The sequence below is a fragment of the Lolium perenne genome, chromosome 3 (genome assembly GCF_019359855.2).
Source record: "Lolium perenne isolate Kyuss_39 chromosome 3, Kyuss_2.0, whole genome shotgun sequence".
NCBI lineage: Eukaryota > Viridiplantae > Streptophyta > Magnoliopsida > Poales > Poaceae > Lolium > Lolium perenne.
Window position 1 is genome coordinate 200118509 of NC_067246.2, and position 25193 is coordinate 200143701.

The 25193-nt window shown below is 47.9% G+C and overlaps 1 protein-coding gene across 1 annotated transcript; it reads left to right on the top strand.

Annotated features, from left to right (window-relative positions):
* Nucleotides 1-23552: 23552 nt before the first annotated feature.
* On the top strand, nt 23553-25193 carry LOC127343075 (scopoletin glucosyltransferase). The gene has a single exon (XM_051369150.1). It carries the CDS (start codon nt 23627-23629, stop codon nt 25124-25126), a length of 1500 nt encoding a protein of 499 aa, XP_051225110.1. The 5' UTR covers nt 23553-23626; the 3' UTR covers nt 25127-25193.

Sequence of the window (25193 nt, forward strand, 5' to 3'; positions counted from 1 at the left end):
ACTTCCCCAGATTCACGGAGACATGAACCCACTATCGAGCATAAATACTCCCTCTTGGAGTTACAAGCATCTACTTGGCCAGAGCATCTACTAGTAACGGAGAGCATGCAAGATCATAAACAACACATAGACATAACTTTGATAATCAACATAACAAGTATTCTCTATTCATCGGATCCCAACAAACACAACATATAGAATTACAGATAGATGATCTTGATCATGTTCGGCAGCTCACAAGATCCGACAATTAAGCACAATGGGGAGAAGACAACCATCTAGCTACTGCTATGGACCCATAGTCCAGGGGTAGACTACTCACACATCACTCCGGAGGCGACCATGGCGGCGTAGAGTCCTCCGGGAGATGATTCCCCTCTCCGGCAGGGTGCCGGAGGCGATCTCCTGAATCCCCCGAGATGGGATTGGCGGCGGCGGCGTCTCTGGAAGGTTTTCCGTATCGTGGCTCTCGGTACTGGGGGTTTCGCGACGGAGGCTTTAAGTAGGCGGAAGGGCAGGTCAGGGGGCCACACGAGGGCCCCACACCACAGGTCGGCGCGGCCAAGGGGCAGGCCGCGCAGCCCTAGGGTTTGGGCGCCTCGTGGCCCCACTTCGTCTCCTCTTCGGTCTTCTGGAAGCTTCGTGGCAAAATAGGACCCTGGGCGTTGATTTCGTCCAATTCCGAGAATATTTCGTTACTAGGATTTCTGAAACCAAAAACAGCAGAAAACTTGACAATCGGCACTTCGGCATCTTGTTAATAGGTTAGTTCCAGAAAATGCACGAATATGACATAAAGTGTGCATAAAACATGTAGATATCATCAATAATGTGGCATGGAACACAAGAAATTATCGATATGTCAGAGACGTATCAGTGGTGGAATTGTTGAATTCAAAGATTTGCAAATTTGGCTAAGTGGGAGATTGTTGAATATGTTAAAATGTTGCAACTTTGGTTGAGCATAGCTCTTGATCAAGAAAGAATTTGGCATGGTGATCTTTACAAAAAGTGCTCACCTTGATGTTGACTTTGATGTGGTGCAAAGAGTTAGCAAGGTTTGGTTAGAGAAAATTGAATTGCAATGGCTCAAAGTAGTGATCAGACTATAATTTGCAGTTTTGACCATTATCACATGTGAGCAAGTTTTGCATTTGAAATTCATTTGAATTGTGATTCTTTGATTCCAAAAGTTGTAATAAGTGTTTAGTAACATTATTCAACTAATGGTGAAGACCAAATTGGTCTAGGGTCAAAATTTATAAAAATGCCATAGACCATATGTGAGGGTTTTTAGGGTATTGCATTTATTTGATTTCTTTCTCTTTTTGATTTTATTTGGTTGGGGATCTTCTCATGATCACTTTAGGGTTTTAGGGTTTATCATATACACCTAATAACAATCATCATGGCATATCACTCAAATGCACAAGTCCTATGCATGGCACTATATGCAATTTGAAAAGTTTTTGTTGGTTTGAAATTTTGCTCTCTGGAATTCTTCTAACTTTCTTTTATTGAAATTTGGGATGTTACAAACCCTTCCCCCTTACAAAAGATCTCATCCCGAGATCGAAAAGAAAGTTAGGTACTAAAGAGATCTGGGTACTCCTTCTTCATGAAGTCTTCGCGTTCCCATGTGGCTTCATCCTCGGTATGATTGCTCCATTGTATCTTCAGAAACTTGATGCTTCGGGTGCGGGTGGTTCGGTAAGCTTCCTCCAGGAGGCGAATCGGCACTTCGCGGTATGTCAGGTCCTTGTTGATATCCACCGATCGGTGATCGATGTTCTTGAACACTTCGGTCTTCTCAGGGACTTCAAGGCACTTCCGGAGGAGTGAGATGTGAAACACGTCGTGCACAACCGACATCTCTTCAGGTAGCTCTAGTTGATAAGATACTTCTCCTCGGCGGCTGAGGACTTTGAAAGGTCCGACATATCGGGGTGCGAGCTTTCCTTTCAGCTGGAATCTCTGCATTCCTTTCAAGGGGGATACCTTGAGATAGACGAAGTCTCCGATCTCGAAGGTCATCTCCCGACGTCTCTTGTCGGCGTAGCTCTTGTGTCTTGATTGCGCAGTCTTGAGATACTCGCGAATCTTGTGTACTTTCTCTTCGGCTTCATGAAGAACATCTGGGCCAAAAACTTGGCTTTCTCCGACTTCCGACCAGTTCAGGGGGGTACGGCATTTCCTTCCGTACAAGGCTTCAAAGGGGGCCATCTGTAGGCTAGCTTGGTAGCTGTTGTTCTAAGAGAATTCTGCGTAAGGCAGTCTTCCCACTTAGATCCATATTCCAGTACACATGCTCTCAGCATGTACTCCAGTATCTGGTTGACTCTCTCAGTCTGTCCGTCGGTCTGAGGGTGATAGGCGGTGCTGAAATTCAGATGGGTGCCTAGTCCTTCATGCACTTTCTGCCAGAATCTTGAGGTGAACTGTGAGCCTCTATCTGACACTATCGATTTCGGGGTTCCGTGCAGGGCGACTATTCTGGAAATGTATAGTTCCGCTAACTTTGGGCCTTGGTAAGTGGTCTTGATGGCGATGAAATGGGCGACTTTGGTCAATCTATCGACAACTACCCATATTGAATCATTGCCTTTGCTGGATTTGGGCAGTCCGGTGATGAAGTCCATTCCTACGGAGTCCCATTTCCATTCTGGAATCTGGAGGGGTTGTAATAGTCCGGCGGGTCGTTGATGTTCTGCCTTGACTCTTTGACAGATGTCACACTTGGCGATGTAGCTGCCGATCTCTCTCTTCATTCCATGCCACCAAAATTGCTCCTTCAGGTCTTGGTACATCTTGGTACCTCCGGGGTGGATTGAATAAAGGGTGTCATGGGCTTCTTGCAAAATGACTTGCTTCAAGTCTGAGGCCGATGGTACGCAGAGACGTTCTTTGTACCAAAGAACTCCGGCTTCGTCTACGGTGAATCCGGGGCTTTTCCTGCGGCTATCTATTTCTTGATTCCGTCAATGCTAGCGTTGTCCTTCTGGGCTTCCTTGATCTGGCTAACCAAGGTGGGTTGCAGTTCTATGCTGGCTAGGAATCCTTCACTAACAAGTTCAAGTCTGAACTGTTCAAACTCTTGATGCAAACTGGGCTGTTCGGTTGCGAGCATGGAGTTCAACTGACACGGCAGTCGACTCAAAGCATCCGCTACCACATTGGCCTTGCCGGGGTGATAGTGAATCTCCATGTCGTAATCCTTGATCAATTCGATCCATCGGCGTTGTCTCATGTTCAGCTCCTTCTGGGTGAATATATATTTGAGGCTTTTGTGGTCGGAGTAGATCTCGCATCGATTACCCATGAGGTAATGACGCCAAACTTTCAAGGCTAAGACCACGGCTGCAAGCTCGAGGTCATGGGTTGGGTAGTTCTGTTCATGCTGCTTTAGCTGTCTTGAAAGGTAGGATACAACCTTGCCTTCTTGCATAAGCACACATCCAAGACCAGTCTTGGAGGCGTCGCAATATACGTCAAAGGGCTTTGCGATATCTGGCATTATCAGGATTGGGGCTGTTGTCAGTCTACTCTTGAGCTGCTGAAAGCTCTCTTAACATTTATCGGTCCACTCAAACTTTCTGTCCTTCTTCAACAATTGGGTCATTGGTCGAGCGATGCTCGAAAAACCTTCTACAAATCTGCGGTAATATCCGGCTAATCCAAGAAAAGCGCGGACCTCGGTTTGGGTGGTTGGGGCTTGCCATTCCATAACGGTCTTGATCTTGGCGGGATCTACGGCAATTCCTCCCGCAGACAAGATGTGTCCCAGGAATCCAACTTCTTCCAACCAAAACTCACACTTGCTGAACTTGGCATACAACTTGTGATGTCTAAGGGTTTCTAGGACGGTCTCCAAATGCTATTCATGTTCCTCTTCGGACTTGGAGTATACGAGGATGTCATCGATGAAAACAACGACAAACTTGTCCAAAAAGTTCATGAAGATCTTATTCATGAGATTCATGAAATAAGCGGGGGCATTGGTTAGTCCAAACGACATGACGTTGTACTCATACAACCCATATCTGGTGGTGAAGGCAGTTTTTGGGATGTCGGTGGCTCGGATTTTCAGCTGATGATATCCAGTTCTAAGATCTATCTTGGAGAAAACTCTGGCTCCGGTGAGTTGATCAAATAAGTCTTCTATCTTGGGTAAGGGGTATTTGTTTTTGATGGTGACATCATTAAGCTTACGATAGTCCGTACATAAATGATTTGCACCATCCTTCTTGTCCACAAACAAAACGGGTGATCTCCAGGGGGATGCACTTGGTCTAATCAGACCTTTGGCCAACATATCATCTATCTGTTTCTTCAGCTCCACAAGCTCGGTGGCGTTCATGCTGTAGGCTCTCTGGGCTATGGGTCCAGTTCCGGGGATTAACTCGATGATGAACTCGATATCCCTATCAGGGGGCATACCAGGTAGATCATCCGGAAACACATCAGGGTAGCGACAAACGACCCTGATTTGATCCAGAGTTGGCTTGGATACACTTTGGTTGCAGGTGAATTTTCTGGGTAGTTTTTCAGAGACGTGCTCTACTACGATACCGGTGCTGCTAGTCATGGTTATGGCTTTCTTGGCACAGTCTATCAATCCATTGTGCTTGGACATCCAGTCCATTCCTAGTACAACTTCCAATCCTTTGGTTCCCAAAATGATTAGATTGGCATAGAAATCTACATCATGGATTTTGATAGGTACATTTTTGCAAAATTTTCTGGCTTTGGTGGTTGATCCGGGAATTTGAACTATCATAACATGCTTCAAACTGAGGGGTTAAATTTTACTTGTTGATGCAAAGTCTTCGGTGATAAAAGAATGAGATATTCCGGAATCAAACAACACTCTGGCAGGGATGTGGTTGACAGAAAACATACCCAGTACAACATCTGGTGCTTCCTGGGCTTCTTCGGCGTTCATGTGGTAGAGGCGGCCGTTGCGGTTATTGGGGTTGTTGGGGGCGAACTTCTTGCCGGTGGAGACACGGCGTTGTTGCTGAGCAGGTGCTGCGGTGTTGCCGGCGAGCTTGGCAAGACGCTTGGGACACTCGTTGGAGTAGTGCCCCACTACACCACACTCATAACAAGTGATGGTGGTCTTGTCCTGCTTGTTCGCAACGGGGACGGTGTTGCTTCCGGTTCTGGGAGCGGTGTTGGTGTTGTTGTTGTTGTTGTTGGGGGCTCTCGGCGGAGCGCGGTTGTAGTTGTTGTTGTTGTTGTAGTTGTTGTTGTTGTAGCCTCCTGGCTTGGAGTTTCCTCCACTCCGGTTCTGATAACCGGGGCGCGAGTTCTGCATCGGTGGCTTGTTGTGCCTCGGAGTGAAACCTCCGCTTGAGCTAGGGCGATACTTCTGGGTATGGCTTGATCCGCTTTGATTCGCCATGCGGCGCTTGAGGTTCTCATTGGCTTGGTTCAGCTTGCCCTCCATCTGGATGGCGGAGTCAACAAGGGCTTCAAGGTCGGCGAAGGGGATGTTGACGAGGACAGTCTGCATCTCATCATGCAGTCCGTTCAGGAATCTCTCCCTCCTCTTCTCAACGGTGTCGGTCTCATCAGGGGCGTACCTTGACAGTGTGAGAAACTTGTCGCGGTATTCAACCACCGTCATGCGACCTTGTTTCAGTTCACGGAACTCATCCCTCATCTTTTTGATAAGACCCGGGGGTACATGGTACTTGCTGAACTTGAGCTTGAAATCCTCCCAAGTCATGAAGTGACCTCCGTTCATGGCACGGGTGCTTGTCCACCAAGCGCGGGCTGGTCCAGCGAGATAGTGAGTGGCAAACAAGACCTTCTCGTTGGCTTCCACTCCGGCTACTTCCATGTTGTTCTCCATAGTCTGGAGCCAGTTGTCGGCGTCGAGGGGCTCCTCGGTCTTGCTAAACACCGGAGGGTTGGTATTCTGGAAGTTCTTGAGTTTGGATCCAGGGTGGTCATGATTTCCAGGGCCTTGATTGGCAATGTTCTGCAAGGCGGCGATGTTGGCTTGACGTTCAGCTCTTTCGGTCTCCCTGTCAGCAAGCAGGGTTTGCAGCAGTTGCATCATCGCGTCGTTGGTGCGATTGGGAGGGGCCATCTGAAGATATAGAAGATCATGAGATGAGAGGGAACATTCTATGGTTCATTTTGGTTAAGTTTGAAAAAAATTGAAAACTTGTAATCTTTTCATGACAAACATAACATTCATTCATTCATTCAACACATAGTACAAACTAACACACACATACTCCAATGGTTTTAAGAACCATTCTCATGCTACGATACAAAGGACGGGATACAACTCACACCTACTATAAGTGAAACTAGTGCAACTACTCCTCATCCTCTACGTCGATAGGGACGTAGTCGTCAGGTCCTGCCTCCAGGAACTCGTAGTCTTCCTCCTAGGTGTTCTCGTCCTCCTCAAAGTCGTCGTCGTCGCTCAGGAAGGCTCCTCCTCCCTGAAGGTCGATACCTCCGTCGTCATCCTCCAGCTCACGAATCTGATCCTCCCGGGCCTTGACAGTGGCCTCAAGTGACGCGATCTTGGCGCGAAGGCGCACAATCGTAGCGTCCTTCTTGGCACGCTGCTGGCGAAGGCTCTTGCGGTCGTTGTTGAGTAGCTTGATCGCCTCACCCTGCTCGATGATGTGAGCATGGGTCTGGTTCACGTAAGCGCGAGTGGCGTCGAAGTCCTTCTGAGTCTGGTAAAGCATGAAGTCCAGGTGCTCAGCATGGTGCCTCAACTCCGGGTGCGGCTGCAGCTCCATGGGCACCCCCATGGCATCACGCCTCACGAGATGCACGTAGCGTGAAGCGAGGATGCGCACCACGTTCTGTCCACAGAGGCGCGCAAGTGCCTCCTGAAGGCCACGTGCGAGTCCGTCGAGCCAGTTGCTCTCGCGGAAGGAGAAGAGAATCCTCTCCGAGGTGGGAGGCTCCATCTTGCCCCTCAAGTCGGCAGTGATCACCCACTGCAACTCTCCTCCGGGCGTGTCGTCCAGCAGAACCCCGTGGAACTCGGGGTGTGGGCGCCCAAGGAAGTCAGAGACGGCGTTGAGGTCGTGCTCGAAGATCAAGCTCCCTCCGTTCCCAAGCTGGTAAAACTTAGTGTTGATGGGTTCATTCGGCTCCATCTGAAAGAGAATTGGATGACTAAGTTAGAGAGTGCAAAGTGTGGCAAAATTTTAAGTTGATTCAAATAAGATAGAACACGATTCATCAAATTTTGGCAAAGTCTCAAAGACAAGGGTGTGAGTAAATCTTCACAAATATTTTCTTTCATTTGATTTCAAAGTTAAGTTTTTTTCAGAACGCCCATTCTAACTAAGGTCTTCTAAGGTCAAACAATGGCTCTGATACCAACTTGTCAACACCCGGATTTTTAAGTCCGGATGCCTATTATGTCATACATCGCAATCCCAGGAATATTGTTGTTGTGAGGCATAATAGTTAAGTATCACAGTCATCATTCATTACAAACCATAAGTCTTTCAAATTGGAATCACATGATCCATATTACACGAATAGTTGATCTATTGATCAACGAACAAACACAAGTTCATAGCGGAAGCGTAAGATACACGGACTCTCTAGTCCACAGGCCAACGCTTGACGTCGGAAGACTCCTAGTTGTCGTAGGCGTCCTGCTGGTCATCTCCTTGTTCATCTTCATACTCTGGCCATTTGAATAGGCAGGGACAAAGCCGTGAGCACTTCAAGTACTCGCAAACTAATACTAATGTAAGTGCTAGACATTTCTAGTATGGTTTGCTAAGCTCTAGTTTATTTGCATAAAGCCAATTTTAGTTCACAAGTATTTGAGAAAAGCTTATTCAAGTGCTAACTAACTCAAGTGGGAACATTAGTGCCATTCCCACCATTCAAGTGGTGATTTCAATTCAATTCACCACAAGTAATTTCACCATCTCAATTCAACATCATTTTCAAATATATGACATCGGAAACTGTATGGCCTTTCCAACCGTCCGTAACCGTGGACGCGGCTATTCGAATAGATTTACACTCTGCAGAGGTTGCACACTTGTGCCACAACATTGATTTCATCCGTCGGGATTACCCCGAATCATCGTAACACAGTACGCGGATCATCAACTATAACCTTTCACTTACAAATCCTAGTATGAGCACCTCTCCCCATGAGCTTGGCCTCCCAGTGAAGACCAACTGTCAACCTGGGAACTGCACAGGGCTTGGCCGTACAATTCACCTCAATTTCACATCATTTCTCAACAACAGAGGCAGCCTCAAGCATAACCCCTATGACGTGTGTTCAGAGGGAACCCATACTAAGATGCATAAACTTCCAGTTAAGCCCTACCCATAATCAGGTATTGTGGGGGTACTTAATAATTGGAAAGGTATCGCATTCAACCAACATCATGTTTATCAAAAATCACTATCTTCTCTTGGTCATATTCACCTTCAAAAATCATTCAATGGAATGCTTCATCATTCCAAGGTTTCAAATTCATTTCAATTCACATTGTTCCCATCTAGAGTAGTCAAATTTTATTCATTAGCACTAGCTCTAAATCATGAGGGGTGCTATCTTGCTTTGCTTGATGAAAGCTAACTTTACTACTCTAGTAAACCTCTTTACTTTGACCAAAGTTAACTATAAAAGCAACTTATTGAGAAAACAAGTAAAACTTGTATTGTATAAACTTGGGATAGGCTTATGTAAGAAAAGGTAAGATTCATGGTGCCTTGCCCCAAAGGGGCTTTGCACTTTGCAAGAATATTAGCTTGCCTGGGTAGTTCTCAAAGTTCTCCTCCTCCTCCTCTTGGTAGCAACCTTCTTCTTCGGTGTACTCTCCGGTGCTAGCGTCTAAATTTGAATACGAATATAATTACTCACTAATTCAATGGCTATTCCATGTATCACATATAAACACACAAACTATTCTATGCACACAAATAATCTAATTAGGGTGCATGAGTTGTGTTGCTTGAGGAGAATTTACTTCTTTTTATTTAATATGTAAATGATAGTTTCCATAGGGTTCTTGAGAAATAATTTCCTCTCATTGAAATCTTCTTAAGATTTAATTTCTCAAACAATCATAGATGCACTTATATTGACCTAAGTCAAATATTCATCATTATCATTTGAGAAAATGATTTAAATGAGGTAGACCACCTCATAGTATTTAATAGTGCTACATATGATTTAAATCTCCAAGTAATTCATATAAGTGAGTTTGGCCAGGGGTCCAAACATCACATGAATTCATGTGAGACAAAGTTTAAATGAAGTATAAGACTTCATATGAATTACTTAATAGTTTTGGATAATATCAACTAGTTAAACTAGTCATATTATCCATTAATTAAACTAGGGCATGATCATGCAAAGTGACCACACCATTTTATTGCATAAACAATTAGTGTAAGTCAAATGTGAGCTATTAGAGTTGGAATTAACTTAATATCTATTTTGGTTGATTTTTAATAATTATTTGAATATGAAAACGTCCCTGCCTTCTTCTTTTTATCAATTTAATTCTACAACTAATCTGGTCATGGGACCAGTGGCATTGTGTAGATATTTTCATTAGCTTTCCAACAATATAAAGTTCATTAAATTTGGTTGAGCCAATTGAAATCTATTGAATTTCAAAGTTTGGGCAGTATTGAAATTCATTTGGAATTGTTTAAATAGAATTTGAATTAAACAGGCCGGCGGGAAAAGCTAACGGGCCGAAATGGTTTAAAACGGCCCAAGGCCAGCCCACCACGTGTCTGTGCCCGCGTGGGCTGCCTGACAAGGGGCTCCACCCGTCAGCGAGTCTTAAAACCCGAAGCGGTATGGATCACTCTGGCGCGTTGGATTAGAACACGGATCAACGGCTCAGGTTCATCATCTCGCCGGCGAGAGAGAGAGTTCGCCGGCGGCTCAGGTAGGGGGTCGGAGGGCTTACGGCGGCTCCAGCTAGGGTTGGCAGTATGCTTGACGAAGTTGTGGATGACGGCGAGCCTCCTGGTATAGGTGGCGTCGCCTGAGGTGGTCTGGTTCGCCGGCGATTGCTGCAGAGCTTCCGCGGCGGTGATCTCCCGATTGAGCTTGCTCCAGCGACGATCGAGTGAGCTAAGTGGTTGAGGAGAGGCAGTGAAGAGTGGGGAGTGTGGTGGTGTGCTCCGTTGCTTCCAGGGAACTCCCTATTTATAGAATCGAGTGAGGGTTGCGGGGCAGTGAGGTGGTCGACATGCTCGTGGCGTCTCCGGCGAGCGGTCGAGCTAGGCGAGGGTGCGGCAGTGTTCTACGGTTCCTGGCGATGCTAACGGTGGCGATAGCTTGGTCGGGCGGCGTCTGGATTGGTCGCGTTGCTTCCATGTCTGCCGCGGCGTTTACGGGAACAGGTCGTCGTCTCCAGCGCCGGCGGTCACGGGTCTGGGTTCCGAGCGTGTCTGGCGCGGCTGAGGTGTCATGGCGGTGCTCAACCTGTCGAGGGAGGGGCCAGGGCGTGCTCGAGGTGGTGGCGCGGCGCGTGTCCAGGGCGCGTCTGTGGCGCGCCACGCGCGACATGAGCGGCATACTGGCCGCCATGGGCGCGAGCTGGTCTGGCCAGTGTCGAGCTCCTCCTCGACCGTGGCGATGCTAGGCGGTGCTAGGAGATGAGGTGGCGTCGTTTGGGCACGGTGGGCAGGGGTGGCGATGAAGGAGAGAGGAGGTGGTGCGGATGGTGGCGCCATGGCCGGCATGCCATGCACATGTGAGCTATCCGCTCCTCCTTAGCTTCACTATGTGTCATTGATGGTTAGAGGGAACCAGGGGACCAAATGGGCTAGGTTTGATGTAGATTGGATGTGTAGATCACTATAGCAAATAGTGTCAAATAGTGCCATAGATGCTATTTGCAAAATTTGTCCAAATTTGTTTTAATTCAAATTGTTGCAAGTGTTGGATTGTAAGTATTTCAATGAGTTAGAAATGACCAGAGGTGGTGAGAGGTGGTGGTGGAATTGTTGAATTCAAAGATTTGCAAATTTGGCTAAGTGGGAGATTGTTGAATATGTTAAAATGTTGCAACTTTGGTTGAGCATAGCTCTTGATCAAGAAAGAATTTGGCATGGTGATCTTTACAAAAAGTGCTCACCTTGATGTTGACTTTGATTTGGTGCAAAGAGTTAGCAAGGTTTGGTTAGAGAAAATTGAATTGCAATGGCTCAAAGTAGTGATCAGACTATAATTTGCAGTTTTGACCATTATCACATGTGAGCAAGTTTTGCATTTGAAATTCATTTGAATTGTGATTCTTTGATTCCAAAAGTTGTAATAAGTGTTTAGTAACATTATTCAACTAATGGTGAAGACCAAATTGGTCTAGGGTCAAAATTTATAAAAATGCCATAGAGCATATGTGAGGGTTTTTAGGGTTTTGCATTTATTTGATTTCTTTCTCTTTTTGATTTTATTTGGTTGGGGATCTTCTCATGATCACTTTAGGGTTTTAGGGTTTATCATATACACCTAATAACAATCATCATGGCATATCACTCAAATGCACAAGTCCTATGCATGGCACTATATGCAATTTGAAAAGTTTTTGTTGGTTTGAAATTTTGCTCTCTGGAATTCTTCTAACTTTCTTTTATTGAAATTTGGGATGTTACAATGCTCATATCTAACTTCCGCATAAATATATTCTTTGGCGTTTTTATTTTTTATGTAACCCTTGTACCATTTCAGCAGACTTGTCACTTGTGGAGGTAGATCCTCTTCCTGCGCAGGCTCGACGAGAGGCCCATTCGGCACATATGTAATTACTACCTCCTTCACTGGCGCCTCATCAAGGCCTAACAGTTCACGAAGAGTCATACCTAAGTTGGCCGCTTGTTCTCTGGCACTCGTTACGGTCAATCCCTGTGCTACCGCAACTTCTATGATATCGGGGGCATCCGGACCGGCGGCTTTCACTATGAGCGGGGCAATCGATTGTTTACTTTGTTCCCGGAGCTGGGCAACTCGTTTCCCGCTTTTTTTACTTTCTAATTCTTTCTCGGCCTCCTCCAAGGCTTTCTTCTCCTGCTTCTCCGCCCGCTCTTTCTTCTCCTTGAACATGAGTGCCTGCCTACGAAGTTCACGTGCATAGTCGCAAGGCAGATTCTTCGCGGCTTGGGACGGTGTGCTCAAAAATGACTTAGCCCACTTCTTTTGCTCATCAGAAAATACTGGCTTGGGCTCGGGCTCTCTTTTCTTCTTGCAGTCCGCCTTCCATTTCTCATAATCAGCAGTCGCGGCCGCGTCGACTTCCTCGGCACTACGTTCCCAAGGCCTCGTGGGGAGAGGCTTCAGTGATGGCTCTGGTACCTTTGTTATCTTAGGTACATAAGGGTCCGGGTTAATAATCCAGGACTGCTTCTGCTTCTTCGCCGGAGGTGGATTGGGGGGCGGCGTCTGCTTACCCGCCCGGGGCGGACTGGGGGGTGGCGGCTGCTTACCCGCCGGAGGTGAATTGGGGGGCGGCGTCGGCTGACGTGAAGGAGGTGTAGGTGAAGCACCACCACCACCACAGCCACCGCCACCGCCACCACCACCGTAGGGGGGTGGACTTGGCGCCTCGCCTGGAAACTTGATAAACTTCTTTTGCCATAGAATGATATGGCGCTTGACATCTCCAAGTCTTCTCGCCCCTTCAGGTGTAGCAATGTCAATGTCCAGGTCCTCAAACCCTTGGACTATGTCCTCCACCGTGACACGATCATAGCCATCTTGAATGGGGTTGTTGTGGTGGAGTGCTCCAGGTAAACATGGTAAAGCACTGCCGATGGCTACCTTCATGGACATGTTCCCGATAGGATAATACAGATGACATTCTTTCATCTCCTTTATATCGTCCACGGGGTAGCGAGGAGGCTCCGGTGCAGTAATTTTGATCGCCGGAGGCTCCGGTGCAGTAATTTCGATCGTCGGTGCATGTGCACCAGCCGGTGCGGCCTCCGTGGAAGCCACGCTGCTTCTCCGCTGCTGGCTTCCGAGATCCGCTGGATGATCTTCATGCTGCGCCCGAGCTGCATCTCTTTCTTGTACTAGTACACTCACGGTTTTCTTCATCTCATCCATTTCCGATGCCAACCGCGCCACAACATCTGCATCCCGATCCATCTTTCTCTTACGGCTTCTGTAACCGTACGGGTCATCGTTCTGGGAGAACCCTATTTTCCACGGAATGTGCCCCATGCCTCGTACACGTCCTCCGTGTTCAGGATTCCCGAGGGCTTTTGTCAGCGCGTCGTTCTCTCTGTTGAACTTGATCTTCCCCTCTTGAGCATCCCTCATTGCGTTAATAAGGGCTTGGTTGGGTTTTAACATTTTGCCCCGGTAAACACACTCCCCTGTCTCCGGGTGTAGCGTTCCCCCATGCCCGTACCACCAGCTTTTGGCCCTTGGGTCCCATCCCTCCGTACCTGGACGGATTCCTCGCGCCCTCAGCTCGTTCTCCATCTTCTCCCACCTAGGCTCCCAAAGGCGATACCCTCCTGGCCCCATAATATGATTGTACTCCTTCTTAGCCGCATTTTCCTTATTTTTTCGATATTTCAATGAACTGCTCCGATTTCTTTTGCTTCACAAATTCTGGCCAATCATGTTTCAGTTTCTCATATTGTCCTTTGAAATCCGGAGTCTTGTTCTCGTTGACATAGTCACGGGCTAGATTTTGCTTGAATTTCCGGAATGCGTCGGCCATCTTATGAAGAGCGAACTGTTTGACTAGCCTCCTCCTCTCCTTGTTTTGCTCAATCTTGTTACCCTCCTCATCGAATTTGTTGTATTCCGGAGGTAGAACGAAATGTTCCATAAGCCTTTTCAAGCAATCTTTTTTTGTTCTCTTATCGACAAAAGTGAAACCAAGACGTGCCTTCTTTGGCTCATTCCACTCCTGGACGGTGATCGAGACGTTGTCTCTAACAACGGCTCCGCATTGGCTGATAAACTTGGTGGCGTTCTTGCGGGGCTCCAGCGGCCTTCCGGTTGCACTGTCGACAACCTCGATGGTACATGTTTCTCCTTGTTTCATCGTTTTGGTTGCGCCACGCTTTGACGACGTACTCGATTGTTTCGACGATCCGGCCGAGGGCTAAAATAAGAAAGAGAGTCGCGCGCGTTAGTACACACATATTTATTCAAATCAGTTAGTTTGTATCACGAGAGGCTCAATGTATATATATACCTCGGCGCCGGAGGTGGTTGCTACTTCCAATTGAAGATCGTCGTTTATCGACGTTTGTTCGGCATCATCTTGCTGACGGCATTCATCTTCACCGTCAAGGTTCAGATAAGAAGAGATATCATCTTCTTCTTGTTCGGTCGGCACATATAGAATATCACCGTTTATGATGCCGAACATATGGTCTTCAGCGTCCGGATCATAGTTGGCCATAATCGGGTCAGCTCTATCGTCCGCCATATGTCAGTCCTGAAAACATGTAGTAAAAACAAATTAATTGTGTATATGCATTATCACATCTCTTCTACATATAAATAGAGAGGGCGACGAGGGAGGCGAGAGGGGGGACGCAGTGACCGCGTGACCGAGAGACCGGTGGCGGTGGCGAAAGGGCGGTGGTGGTGCTGAGGACACATAACCCTCGCCGCCCCCTCTCGATCCCAAAAAAAACACCGCGCGTATACGGAGGGGGCGACGAGCGCTGCCCCCTCCGTATACGCGCGGTGGTTAAGTTATTTTTGTTATTTTAAAAGTGACAAACTTTTGTTAAGTTATTTTAAAAGTGACAAATTTTTAATTCAAATTTTGAGTTCTTTTAAAAGTGACAAACTTTTTTTAAGTTATTTTGACAAACTTTTGTTAAGTTATTTTTGTTATTTCGAAAATTTAGTTCATTTATTTGACAAAAAAATGGGTGAGATCGATGGAGGGGCCGGGGCGCCGCCGGGCGCCGCCCTAGTGAGTGTGTGTGGCGCGCGCCCCCGACCGGCCGTCGGCCTCCCTCTCCCCCTAGATCTGGTACGTTTTATTAAGTCAAGATTTTAAGTCAAAATTATTAAGTCAAAAAAAGTCAAAATTTTAAGTCAAAATTGTTAAGTTTTAATTTTATTAAGTCAAGATTTTAGTTAATTAAGTAAATTTTTTGTTCAGTAAAAAAAAAGAGATTTTGGGGTCAAGATTTTAGTTATTAAGTCAAGATTTTAGTTAATTCAATAAAGTTGGCATTTTTACTAGTTTTTAATTAAAACAACTTAGTTACAAAGTAAAAAAACAAAAAAAAAGTGGGTCAGGCGGCGCCCCTGGCCTTTCTCTCTCCCTCTTCGTTCTTCGTTCTCGCAGCGAGAAGCGCGCGTAACGACGGCGTGTGGCAGCGGCAGCGGCGCCAGCGGCAATGGCGCAACGCGTGTGGCGGCGGCGGCGCAACGCGGCGGCGCCCTCTCTCGTCCTCTCTACCGCGAGCGGCGCCCGAGAGCAGCGGCGGTGACAGCGCGCGCGCTGTACGTACGGTGGCGGCGCGCGGGATCGAAGTGAGAAGGGGGAGAGGCGCGCGGCGGCGGACGACGACGACGTACGAGCTGAGGCGGTCGACGACGGCGTGTGGCGGCGGCAGCGGGCGTCGAGCGAGCGTCTGAGGAGGATCTCCGCGCGCACAGCCTGACGGTTCGAGGAAGAAGAAGAACTGGCTGGCGCGGCCGTTTGCGCCCGCGCGTATTTATAGGGACAACCCTTTAGTCGCAGTTGGTGACACGAACCGCGACTAAAAGGGTACCTTTAGTCGCGGTTGGCCAGACCAACCGCGACTAAAGGCTTTTTTTCGCCGGGTTTTTCGTTCCCGCGCGCAAGCCAACCGCGACTAAAGGTGTTTTTCAAATTACTTTTCTTTTTCAAAATGTTAAAAATACATATAATATATCAATAAATTCAGAAAAATAAAACTAATTCATTTCAAAATCATAAAATACAAATAATATATCAAAAAATTCAGAAAAATAAAACTAATTCAATTCAAAATGTTAAAAATACATATAATATATCAACAAATTCAGAAAAATAAAACTAATTCATTTCAAAATCATAAAATACAAATAATATATCAAAAAATTCAGAAAAATAAAACTAATTCAATTCAAAATGTTAAAATACAAATAATATATCAAAAAGTTCAGAAAATAAAACTAATTCAATTCAAAATCTTAAAAATACAAATAGTATATCAAAAAAATTAAGAAAAGTAAAACTAATTCAATTCAAAATGTTAAAAATACAAATAATATATCAAAAAAATCAGAAAAATAAAACTAATTCAATTCAAAATGTTAAAAATACAAATAGTATATCAAAAAATTAAGAAAAGTAAAACTAATTCAATTCAAAATGTTAAAAATACAAATAATATATCAAAAAATCAGAAAAACCCGCTTCCCACCAGTTCTTCCCGGCCACCTCTGTCTTCCCATAAGTTCTCCCCGGCCTGTCTTCCTGCCAGTTCTTTCCCGCCTCTTTCTTCCTGCCTCTTTCTTCCCGCCACTTTCTTCCCGCCACTTTCTTCCCGCCTCTTTCTTCCCGCCACTTTCTTCCCGCCTCCTGTCTTCCCGCTCCCATTTTTCCCGCCATTTGTCAATACATATATGTAGCATGGCTTGGCCAGCATTATCACATCTCTACAATCTCTCATCACTCTCTCATGGCTTCCACCGCACCCACTCTAACCTACCAGCAGGTGGAGGAGCTTTGCGCCTCAAACTACCCTTGCCCACCGGGCTACCGCGTCCCCGCCGTGGCCGGAGCCTAAGCCGGCGGCGTGCGGTCCCTCCCGTCCCTCGAGTGCGCGCCGGGCGGCCATCACGAACCACTACTACCTCGACCTCACGCCGGAGCAGCGGATGAATCCCCGCTGGCATCCCGATAACCAGCATACTTGGGACGCCTTCTTCATCAATCGGCATGAGAGGGCGCTCGACAGGTATGAGGAGGACGGTCTGCCTCCTGGGAACTTCCACGACGCCGGCCGTTGGCTATGGTGGTACGGCCGGACTCTGCAGAGCGTCATGGACTACATCACAGCCGGCGATATCCCCCGCCTGCGCTACCCTCAGTTCGAGCCACGAGCGCCGCCCGACGACAGCGACGACAGCAGCGACGACGACGGCGGCAACTTAGAAGGCGACGACTACCAGTACAACGGCGGCGGCTATGAAGACTACGAGTATGCATATTATACGCCTAGGCAGGAGTATGACTAAATCACTCCAAATTTCATGTATCATCAGTGGTATCTCGAATCATTTGAAAATGGACACCAAACACATCACGGGTAATATAATTCACATGATCCATTCAACAAAGTTTGGTACAATAAATTATTATTACACATCATTTCTTCCCTTGTGTCCCTGCTTGCTTACGATTGTGTCGTATCCATGGAGCATCCTCATCATTTAACTTAATGCTTGGGTCGGTGTTCACTTTGAAGGGCGGAATTTCAGCAAACATATTATAATCTTCTGACATGTCTGTCTTGTCCTCCACTCCCACGATGTTTCTTTTCCCTGAAAGAACAATGTGGCGCTTTGGATCATCGCATGATGTACTGATCGTTTTCTTATCTTTCCGTTTCCTCGGTTTGCTACTCATGTCCTTCACATAGAAAACCTGAGCGACATCTTTTGCTAGGACGAATGGTTCGTCAAGGTAACCAAGATTGTTGAAATCCACCATTGTCATTCCGTATTGCTGGTCCACCTTTACCCCACCTCCTGTTAGCTTGAACCATTTGCACCAGAACAAAGGGACCTTAAAGAAGGGTCCATAGTCAAGTTCCCATATCTCCTCTATGTAACCATAATATGTGACCTTTTGCCCATTCTCGGTTGCTGCATCAAAGCGGACACCACTGTTTTGGTTGGTGCTCTTTTTATCTTGGGCGATCGTGTAAAATGTATTCCCATTTATCTCGTACCCTTGGAAAGTCGTTATAGTCGAAGATGGTGTCTTGGCCAACATGTACAACTGATCTACAACATCATTGTCATTCATTAAATGTTTTCTCAACCAACTGCCGAAAGTCTCCATGTGGGCCTTCCTAATCCAAGATTCAGGCTTCCCCGGGTTGTCCAAGCGTAAAATATTCTTGTGTTTCTCAAAGTACGGAGCCACCAAGCTGGAATTGGTCAGAAGTGTGTGGTGTGCTTCAGTCATAGAATGGCCGTCCATACATATCGTTGATTTCCTTCCGATCGTGCCTTTTCCACTTAGTCTCCCCTCGTGTCGCGATCGAGGAAGACCAATCGGCTTAAGGTCAGGAACAAAGTCAACACAAAACTCAATTACCTCCTCATTTCCATAGCCCTTGGCGATGCTTCCTTCTGGGCTAGCACGGTTACGAACATATTTCTTTAATACTCCCATGAACCTCTCGAAGGGGAACATATTGTGTAGAAATACAGGACCGAGAATGGAAATCTCTTCGACTAGGTGAACCAGGAGGTGCGTCATAATATTGAAGAAGGATGGCGGGAACACCAACTCGAAACTGACAAGACATTGGACCACATCGTTCTGTAACCGTGGTAGAACTTCTGGATTGATTACCTTCTGAGAGATTGCATTGAGGAATGCACATAGCTTCACAATGGCTACTCGAACATTTTCCGGCAGGAGCCCCCTCAAAGCAATCGGAAGCAATTGCGTCATAATCACGTGGCAGTCGTGAGACTTCAGGTTTTGGAACTTTTTCCCCGCCATGTTTATTATTACCTTTATATTGGATGAGAATCCAGACGGGACCTTCATACCGCTCAGGCATTCAAAAAAGATGACCTTCTCTTCTTTGGTCAGAGCGTAGCTGGCACGACCTTGAAACCATTCCGGATGCCGGTCATCAGGGTCTTTCAAACGTTCTTTGGTCCTGCCGTGCTTCCTTTGTATCATTTGTCTTCCCATACACGCCCAAGAAGCTTAGGAGGTTCACGCAAATATTCTTCGTAACATGCATCACGTCGATTGCAGAGCGGACATCTAGGACTTTCCAATATTCTAGCTCCCAGAATATAGATTTCTTCTTCCACATGGCTGCGTGCCCGTCAGCTCCCTTCGGAACTGATTGTCCGCCAGGACCCTTTCCAAAGATGACTTTCAAATCCTTGACCATATCAAATACCTCGGCACCGGTGCGTTCCGCAAGCTTCGGCCGGTGATCTGCCTTGCCGTTGTAATGCTTGCCTTTCTTTCTTACTGGATGAATTTTCGGAAGAAATCGACGATGCCCAAGGTACACGTTCTTCTTACAATTTGGCAAATGTACACTTTCAGTCTCATGTAAGCAGTGCGTGCATGCATTGTATCCCTTATTTGACAGTCCCGAAAGGTTACTAAGAGCAGGCCAATCGTTGATGGTTACGAAAAGCAATGCTCGTAGGTCAAATTCCTCTTCTTTGTGCTCATCCCACACACGGACACCAGGTCTGCCCCACAGCTGTAAAAGTTCATCAACTAATGGCCTTAGGTACACATCGATGTCGTTGCCGGGTTGCTTCGGACCTTGGATGAGCACTGGCATCATAATGAACTTCCGCTTCATGCACAACCAAGGAGGAAGGTTGTAGATGCATAGAGTCACGGGCCAGGTGCTATGGCTGGAGCTCTGCTCGCCAAAAGGATTCATGCCATCTGTACTTAGACCAAATCTTATGTTCCTTGCGTCAGCTGCAAAATCTTTGAACTCTCTGTCGATCTTTCTCCATTGCGTTCCATCTGCGGGGTGTCTCAACTCTCCGTCCAACTTACGGTCCTCTTTGTGCCATCGCAACAACTTGGTATGCTCTTTGTTCCTGAACAAACGTTTCAACCGTGGTATTATAGGAGCATACCACATCACCTTGGCGGTAACCCTCTTCCTGGGTTTCTCGCCCTCAACATCGTCACCAGGGTCATCGGCTCTGATCTTATAACGCAATGCAGTGCATACCGGACATTCATTCAAATTCTCGTATTCACCGCGGTAGAGGATGCAGTCGTTGATGCATGCATGTATCTTCAGAACCTCTAAACCTAGAGGGCATACAACCTTCTTTGCTTCATACGTACTGGCGGGCAACTCGTTATTCTTTGGAAACATATTCTTCAACATTTTCAGCAAGTTTTCAAATGCCGAGTCAGCTACACCTGCCTGTGCCTTCCATTTCAGCAAATCCAGTGTGCAGCCCAGCTTTTTCAGACCAGTATCGCATCCGGGGTACAGTGACTTTCTGTGATCCTCTAACATGCGATCCAAATTCTCCCTCTCCTTTTCAGTTTCGCAGCGTCTCCGTGCATCAGCAATGGTCCGACCAAGATCATCAACGGGCTCATCACGTGCTTCTTCTTCACCTTCCCCTTCACCTTCAGCATCCTCCATGAAAGTATCACCGAAATGATCAAGATAGTTTTCATCGATGAAATCATCCCCTTCTTCATCTTCTTCCATTATAACCCCTCTTTCTCCATGCTTGGTCCAACAATTATAGCTTGGCATGAAACCGTGCCGAAGCAGGTGCAGGTGAACTTCTCTTGAGGAAGAGTAACCCTTCTGATTCTTACAATCAACACATGGACAGATAACAAAACCCTTCTGCTTGTTCGCACTAGCCACTACGAGGAAATCTTTCAAACCCGTAGTGAACTCACCGGAGAGTCGGTTACCGTACATCCATTGCCGATTCATCTTCATTATTATAATATAAAATATATAATTAACCATCATGCATTTGTTAAACTAACTAGCTATAAACAATAGAAATTAAACAATGAACTACACACATGCATATTTTATCAATGACACATATGAAAGGTTCAAGTTGCTAACCGCGATCGAGGAGGAAAAAATAAATGAGGAAGCTCAAGTGTGGCTCCGACACTTCATATCATGTTTGTTTCATGCTCTTGGGGCATTTCATCAAACACCTTGTGTGCATAAGAGGAACCAAAAGCAAACCTACACCCCCTTGTGAAGCTTGTGAAGAGAAGTGGCACCAAATGGCTAAGTGCTGTGAGCTGAGGCCCTTTTATAGGGATGGGCCTTTAGTCGCGGTTGGCCTGGCCAACCGCGACTAAAGGCCTTCGGGCCAGGCCTGAGGACCTTTAGTCGCGGTTGGCCTGGCCAACCGCGACTAAAGCCCCTCCCGTCCACCAGCTGGCCACCGAGCGCGCTGGGCCCAAGTCTTTAGTCGCGGTTCGCCACCCGAACCGTGACTAAAGACCCCATTAGTCGCGGTTCCTATATTTTGGCGACTAATGGGGCTGGACGGAAGGCCATTTTTCTACTAGTGAGGGCTATATTCTGAATGATTTTCATAGTTTAGGGTAACAGTTGAACCAACTCAGAATTAAGGGTTGTAAGGTGAACTTTGAGATAAAGTGAGGGTGGGTAGGGGAGGGGGTAAACTAGACTTCTCTCTAGAAAAAATATTAATATTTATATCATTAGAGGAGGCCGGTTGGATGGTGGCCATTTGTGTAGGATCTTGGGATCCCACCAACTGCCGGTGAAAACCGAGCCTCTAGCTGACACGATGGCGGCGTATATGCGTTGTTACCTTGGTAAAGACATTGTATTTGCAGTTGTCCTCTACTCGATCGGGATGCTCTAGGGGAAACCCTAGATCCGTGTCTTCCGGATCAAACGATAGTAGGGGTGAGTTTTTGGAGCAACATCTGGACGGAGGAGGTAGGAGGTAGAGCGGTGTTGCATTCACCACGTGAATGGCGACGTCTCTTGGCTGCGTGGTGCAATGAGGTCTTGTCGGCGGATGTGACTTGATGGACTCGTTCAGGGGGGTGAGCGTTGTCTGACGTCGTTGCGGCTTCGACGGTGGGCCTAACGAGGACTATGCGGATCACTGCCCCTGGAGATGGGCTGACGGCTCGACGATGGTGATGGCTTTTGGATCATATGCATGAGGTGCATGATGAGGTTCTGCTGAACCATATGTGTGCTTCCTTTCACTATAGGATGATTCAATGATGTTCCCAAATATCTAACTGACGCGGCATTGTTATGTTTGTTTGGAGCATAGAGGCAGAGGTGACATGATCTTCCCCATTATAGTTTGCAGGTGTTATACGAGGTGGTAGCTTCAAATTTGTTCAAAAGCATCTCCACCGGCAGCCCCTCAAATAGTCGCCGGCAGAGGCGCCGGCACCTCTATATGGGGGACGCCGGCTCTATTTGGGGAAGCTGTTCACACACCGGCGCCCCAAAACCGGCGACCCCGATAATTTTTTTTTTACATGAACTAAATATTTTTACTTGAGTTTCATTTAAATGTTATTCAGGATCAAGGAATAAATAATATTTTCGGGCAAATCCGAGTAAAACAATATTCACTCCTCGACCCGGATGATATATGAAATCTGCTTCATCTCTAGCCTACTACCTACTGGCCATCTGGCTCTATGGAGGTGGACGATCGCTCGCTGCTCTCTCTCAGGTTCTCTCTCTCCTCCTCTCTCCGCTGCTCCTCCGTCGATGATCCCCTGCTCTCTCCGCCACGAACGTCAAGTAGGCGGCTCTATCCCGCGTGGCGTCGTGGCGGGAGGGCCGTGGCGGTAAAATATCCCGCGCGGCGCCCTGGCGTCACTGATAGGCGGCTCCCACGCCCAAAATTTCCAGCCTCGTGAGACGCCGGCGCGTCCAATTAGCGCCCTTGGCCAAGGGACCGGCACGGGGTTACCGGCGCTTTTATTGGGCTCGGGAAAGCGCCGGCGCCGTTTGGGCGCGCCGGTGTGAGCCTATTTTCGTTCCCGGCCTCCAAAACGCTATCCGGGCAACTATCGGGGCGCCGGTGGAGATGCTCTAATGTCTGTTATTACTTGCAGACATCTAAGCTATGTACAAGCGGGTCTCAGACTCCTTTTCGAAAGAAAAAAAAACATGTAAAAAAAGCCCGAGCGATATGTGCACGTAAGCGATGACGAAGCGCCCATATGAATGTCCCATGCAGCTTTGTCACTTCAAAGCAAAAGGAAAAGCTGTCTCTCTTCATTGACCTGATGAAACATAAGGTTTTTCGCTTCCAGTGTACTGATTCGATCACCAGATGCAGAGGAATTTGTACTGAGAATACCGTCTCCCGCTTTGCTTTGGAACCGTGCAACCACTAGAATCACATGGATTATGGAAAATCACACCGTTTAGATCGAAATTACACAAGCACTCCACCTGTTCTGATGTGGTAAGATCTAATAAGATGACATATGGTTGCAGGGTGTAAGTGCAGCTACGAATTAGATGATGTTTCCTGACTAGATTTGTTGCCACGAACGATAGTGACTTAACCAATAGTAGAATATTCTAACTAGATCTGTGAAACTAGCGAGGCAACTTCTGTTCAAACTCTTGCACTTGGTGGTAAAAAATCTTGAAAGGTACGTCGACCCCCAAGCAATCTGGATTCTGGAAGACGCAGAGTGACAAAGTCAAAAATAACTTGATCTCGTATCTTCCAGGATGGTTCATGGTTCGGTACGATAACGTGAGCCAACACTTTCAGACCTGCATAAATACACACACTGCTCCCTTGCCATTGAAAAAGAAAATACCGCTCCGAAAGTTGCAGCTGCTCTGCTTTGCTCTCCCCTCCGCACCGTAGAAGACCGGCGTCGGCACGCAGCTAGCCATGGCTGCCAAAGATGAGCAGCAGTCACCGCTGCACATCCTCTTCTTCCCGTTCCTAGCCCACGGCCACCTCATTCCGATCGCCGACATGGCCGCGCTCTTCGCCTCGCGCGGCGTCAGGTGCACCATCCTCACCACGCCCGTCAACGCCGCCATCATCCGCTCGGCAGTCGATCGTGCCAACGACGCTTCCCTTGGCACCGACTGCCCAGCGATCGATATCTCCGTGGTGCCTTTCCCTGACGTCGGGCTACCGCCGGGTGTAGAGAACGGCACGGCCCTTACATCCTCCGGCGACCGCCTCAAGTTCTTTCAAGCGGCGGAGCAGCTCCGGGAGCCCTTCGATCGGTTCTTGGCCGACCACCACCCCGACGCGGTGGTGTCGGACAGTTTCTTCCACTGGTCCGCGGACTCTGCCGCGGAGCACGGCGTCCCGCGCCTGGGATTCCTCGGCAGCAGCTTGTTCGCGGGATCCTGCACCGACAGCATGCTGCGCAACAACCCGCTGGAGACTGCCCCCGACGACCCCGACGCCCTGGTTTCCCTGCCGGGGCTGCCGCACCGCGTCCAGCTGAGGCGGAGCCAAATGGTGGACCCCGTGAAGCGGCCGGACCTCTGGGAATTGCACCAGCGCGTTAACGCGGCCGACCAGAAGAGCTTCGGCGAGGTGCTCAATAGCTTCCACGAGCTGGAGCCAGACTACGTCGAGCATTACCAGACGACGCTCGGTCGCCGCGCGTGGCTCGTTGGCCCGGTCGCGCTCGCCAACATGGACATGGCTGGAAGAGGCGCCAGCGCGCTCTCGCCGGACGCGGACAGCTGCATGCGGTGGCTCGACGCCAAGCAGCCTGGCTCGGTGGTGTACGTCTCCTTCGGCACGCTAATCAGTTTCTCGCCGGCGGAGCTCCGCGAGCTCGCTCGCGGCCTCGACCTCTCGGGCAAGAATTTCGTGTGGGTGGTCGGCCGCGCAGGCCCGGACTCTTCAGAGTGGATGCCGGAAGGTTTCACCGACCTGATTGCACGCGGCGACCGCGGCTTCATCGTCCGAGGCTGGGCGCCGCAGATGCTGATCCTGAACCATCCGGCCCTCGGCGGGTTCGTCACGCACTGCGGCTGGAACTCGACCCTCGAGTCGGTGAGCGCGGGTGTCCCGATGGTCACCTGGCCACGGTTCGCGGATCAGTTCAACAACGAGAAGCTCATCGTGGAGGTGCTCAAGGTGGGTGTCAGCATCGGCGCTAAGGACTTCGGATCGGGTATTGAGACACACGAGGTGATCAGCGGTGAGGTCATCGCTGAATCGATCCTGAGATTGATGGGCAATGGCGAGGAAAGCAACGCCATACAAAAGAAGGCTAAAGATCTTAGTGTGGAGGCGAGGCGTGCGGTAGAGAAGGGCGGATCTTCCTACAATGATGTTGGAAGGCTGATGGACGAGTTGATAGCCCGACGGAGCCGTGTCAAGGTTGGAGAAGACATGCCGACAAATGATGGAATTTGATCACGTCACATTTTGTCTGTTTTTGCAAACATGAGTTCTCGCTTCTGGGTGATAATTTTCCATCAAA

Coding starts and splice junctions, on each gene's coding strand:
- LOC127343075 (XM_051369150.1), top strand. CDS start 23,627: ATGGCTGCCAAAGATGAGCAGCAGTCACCGCTGCACATCCTCTTCTTC.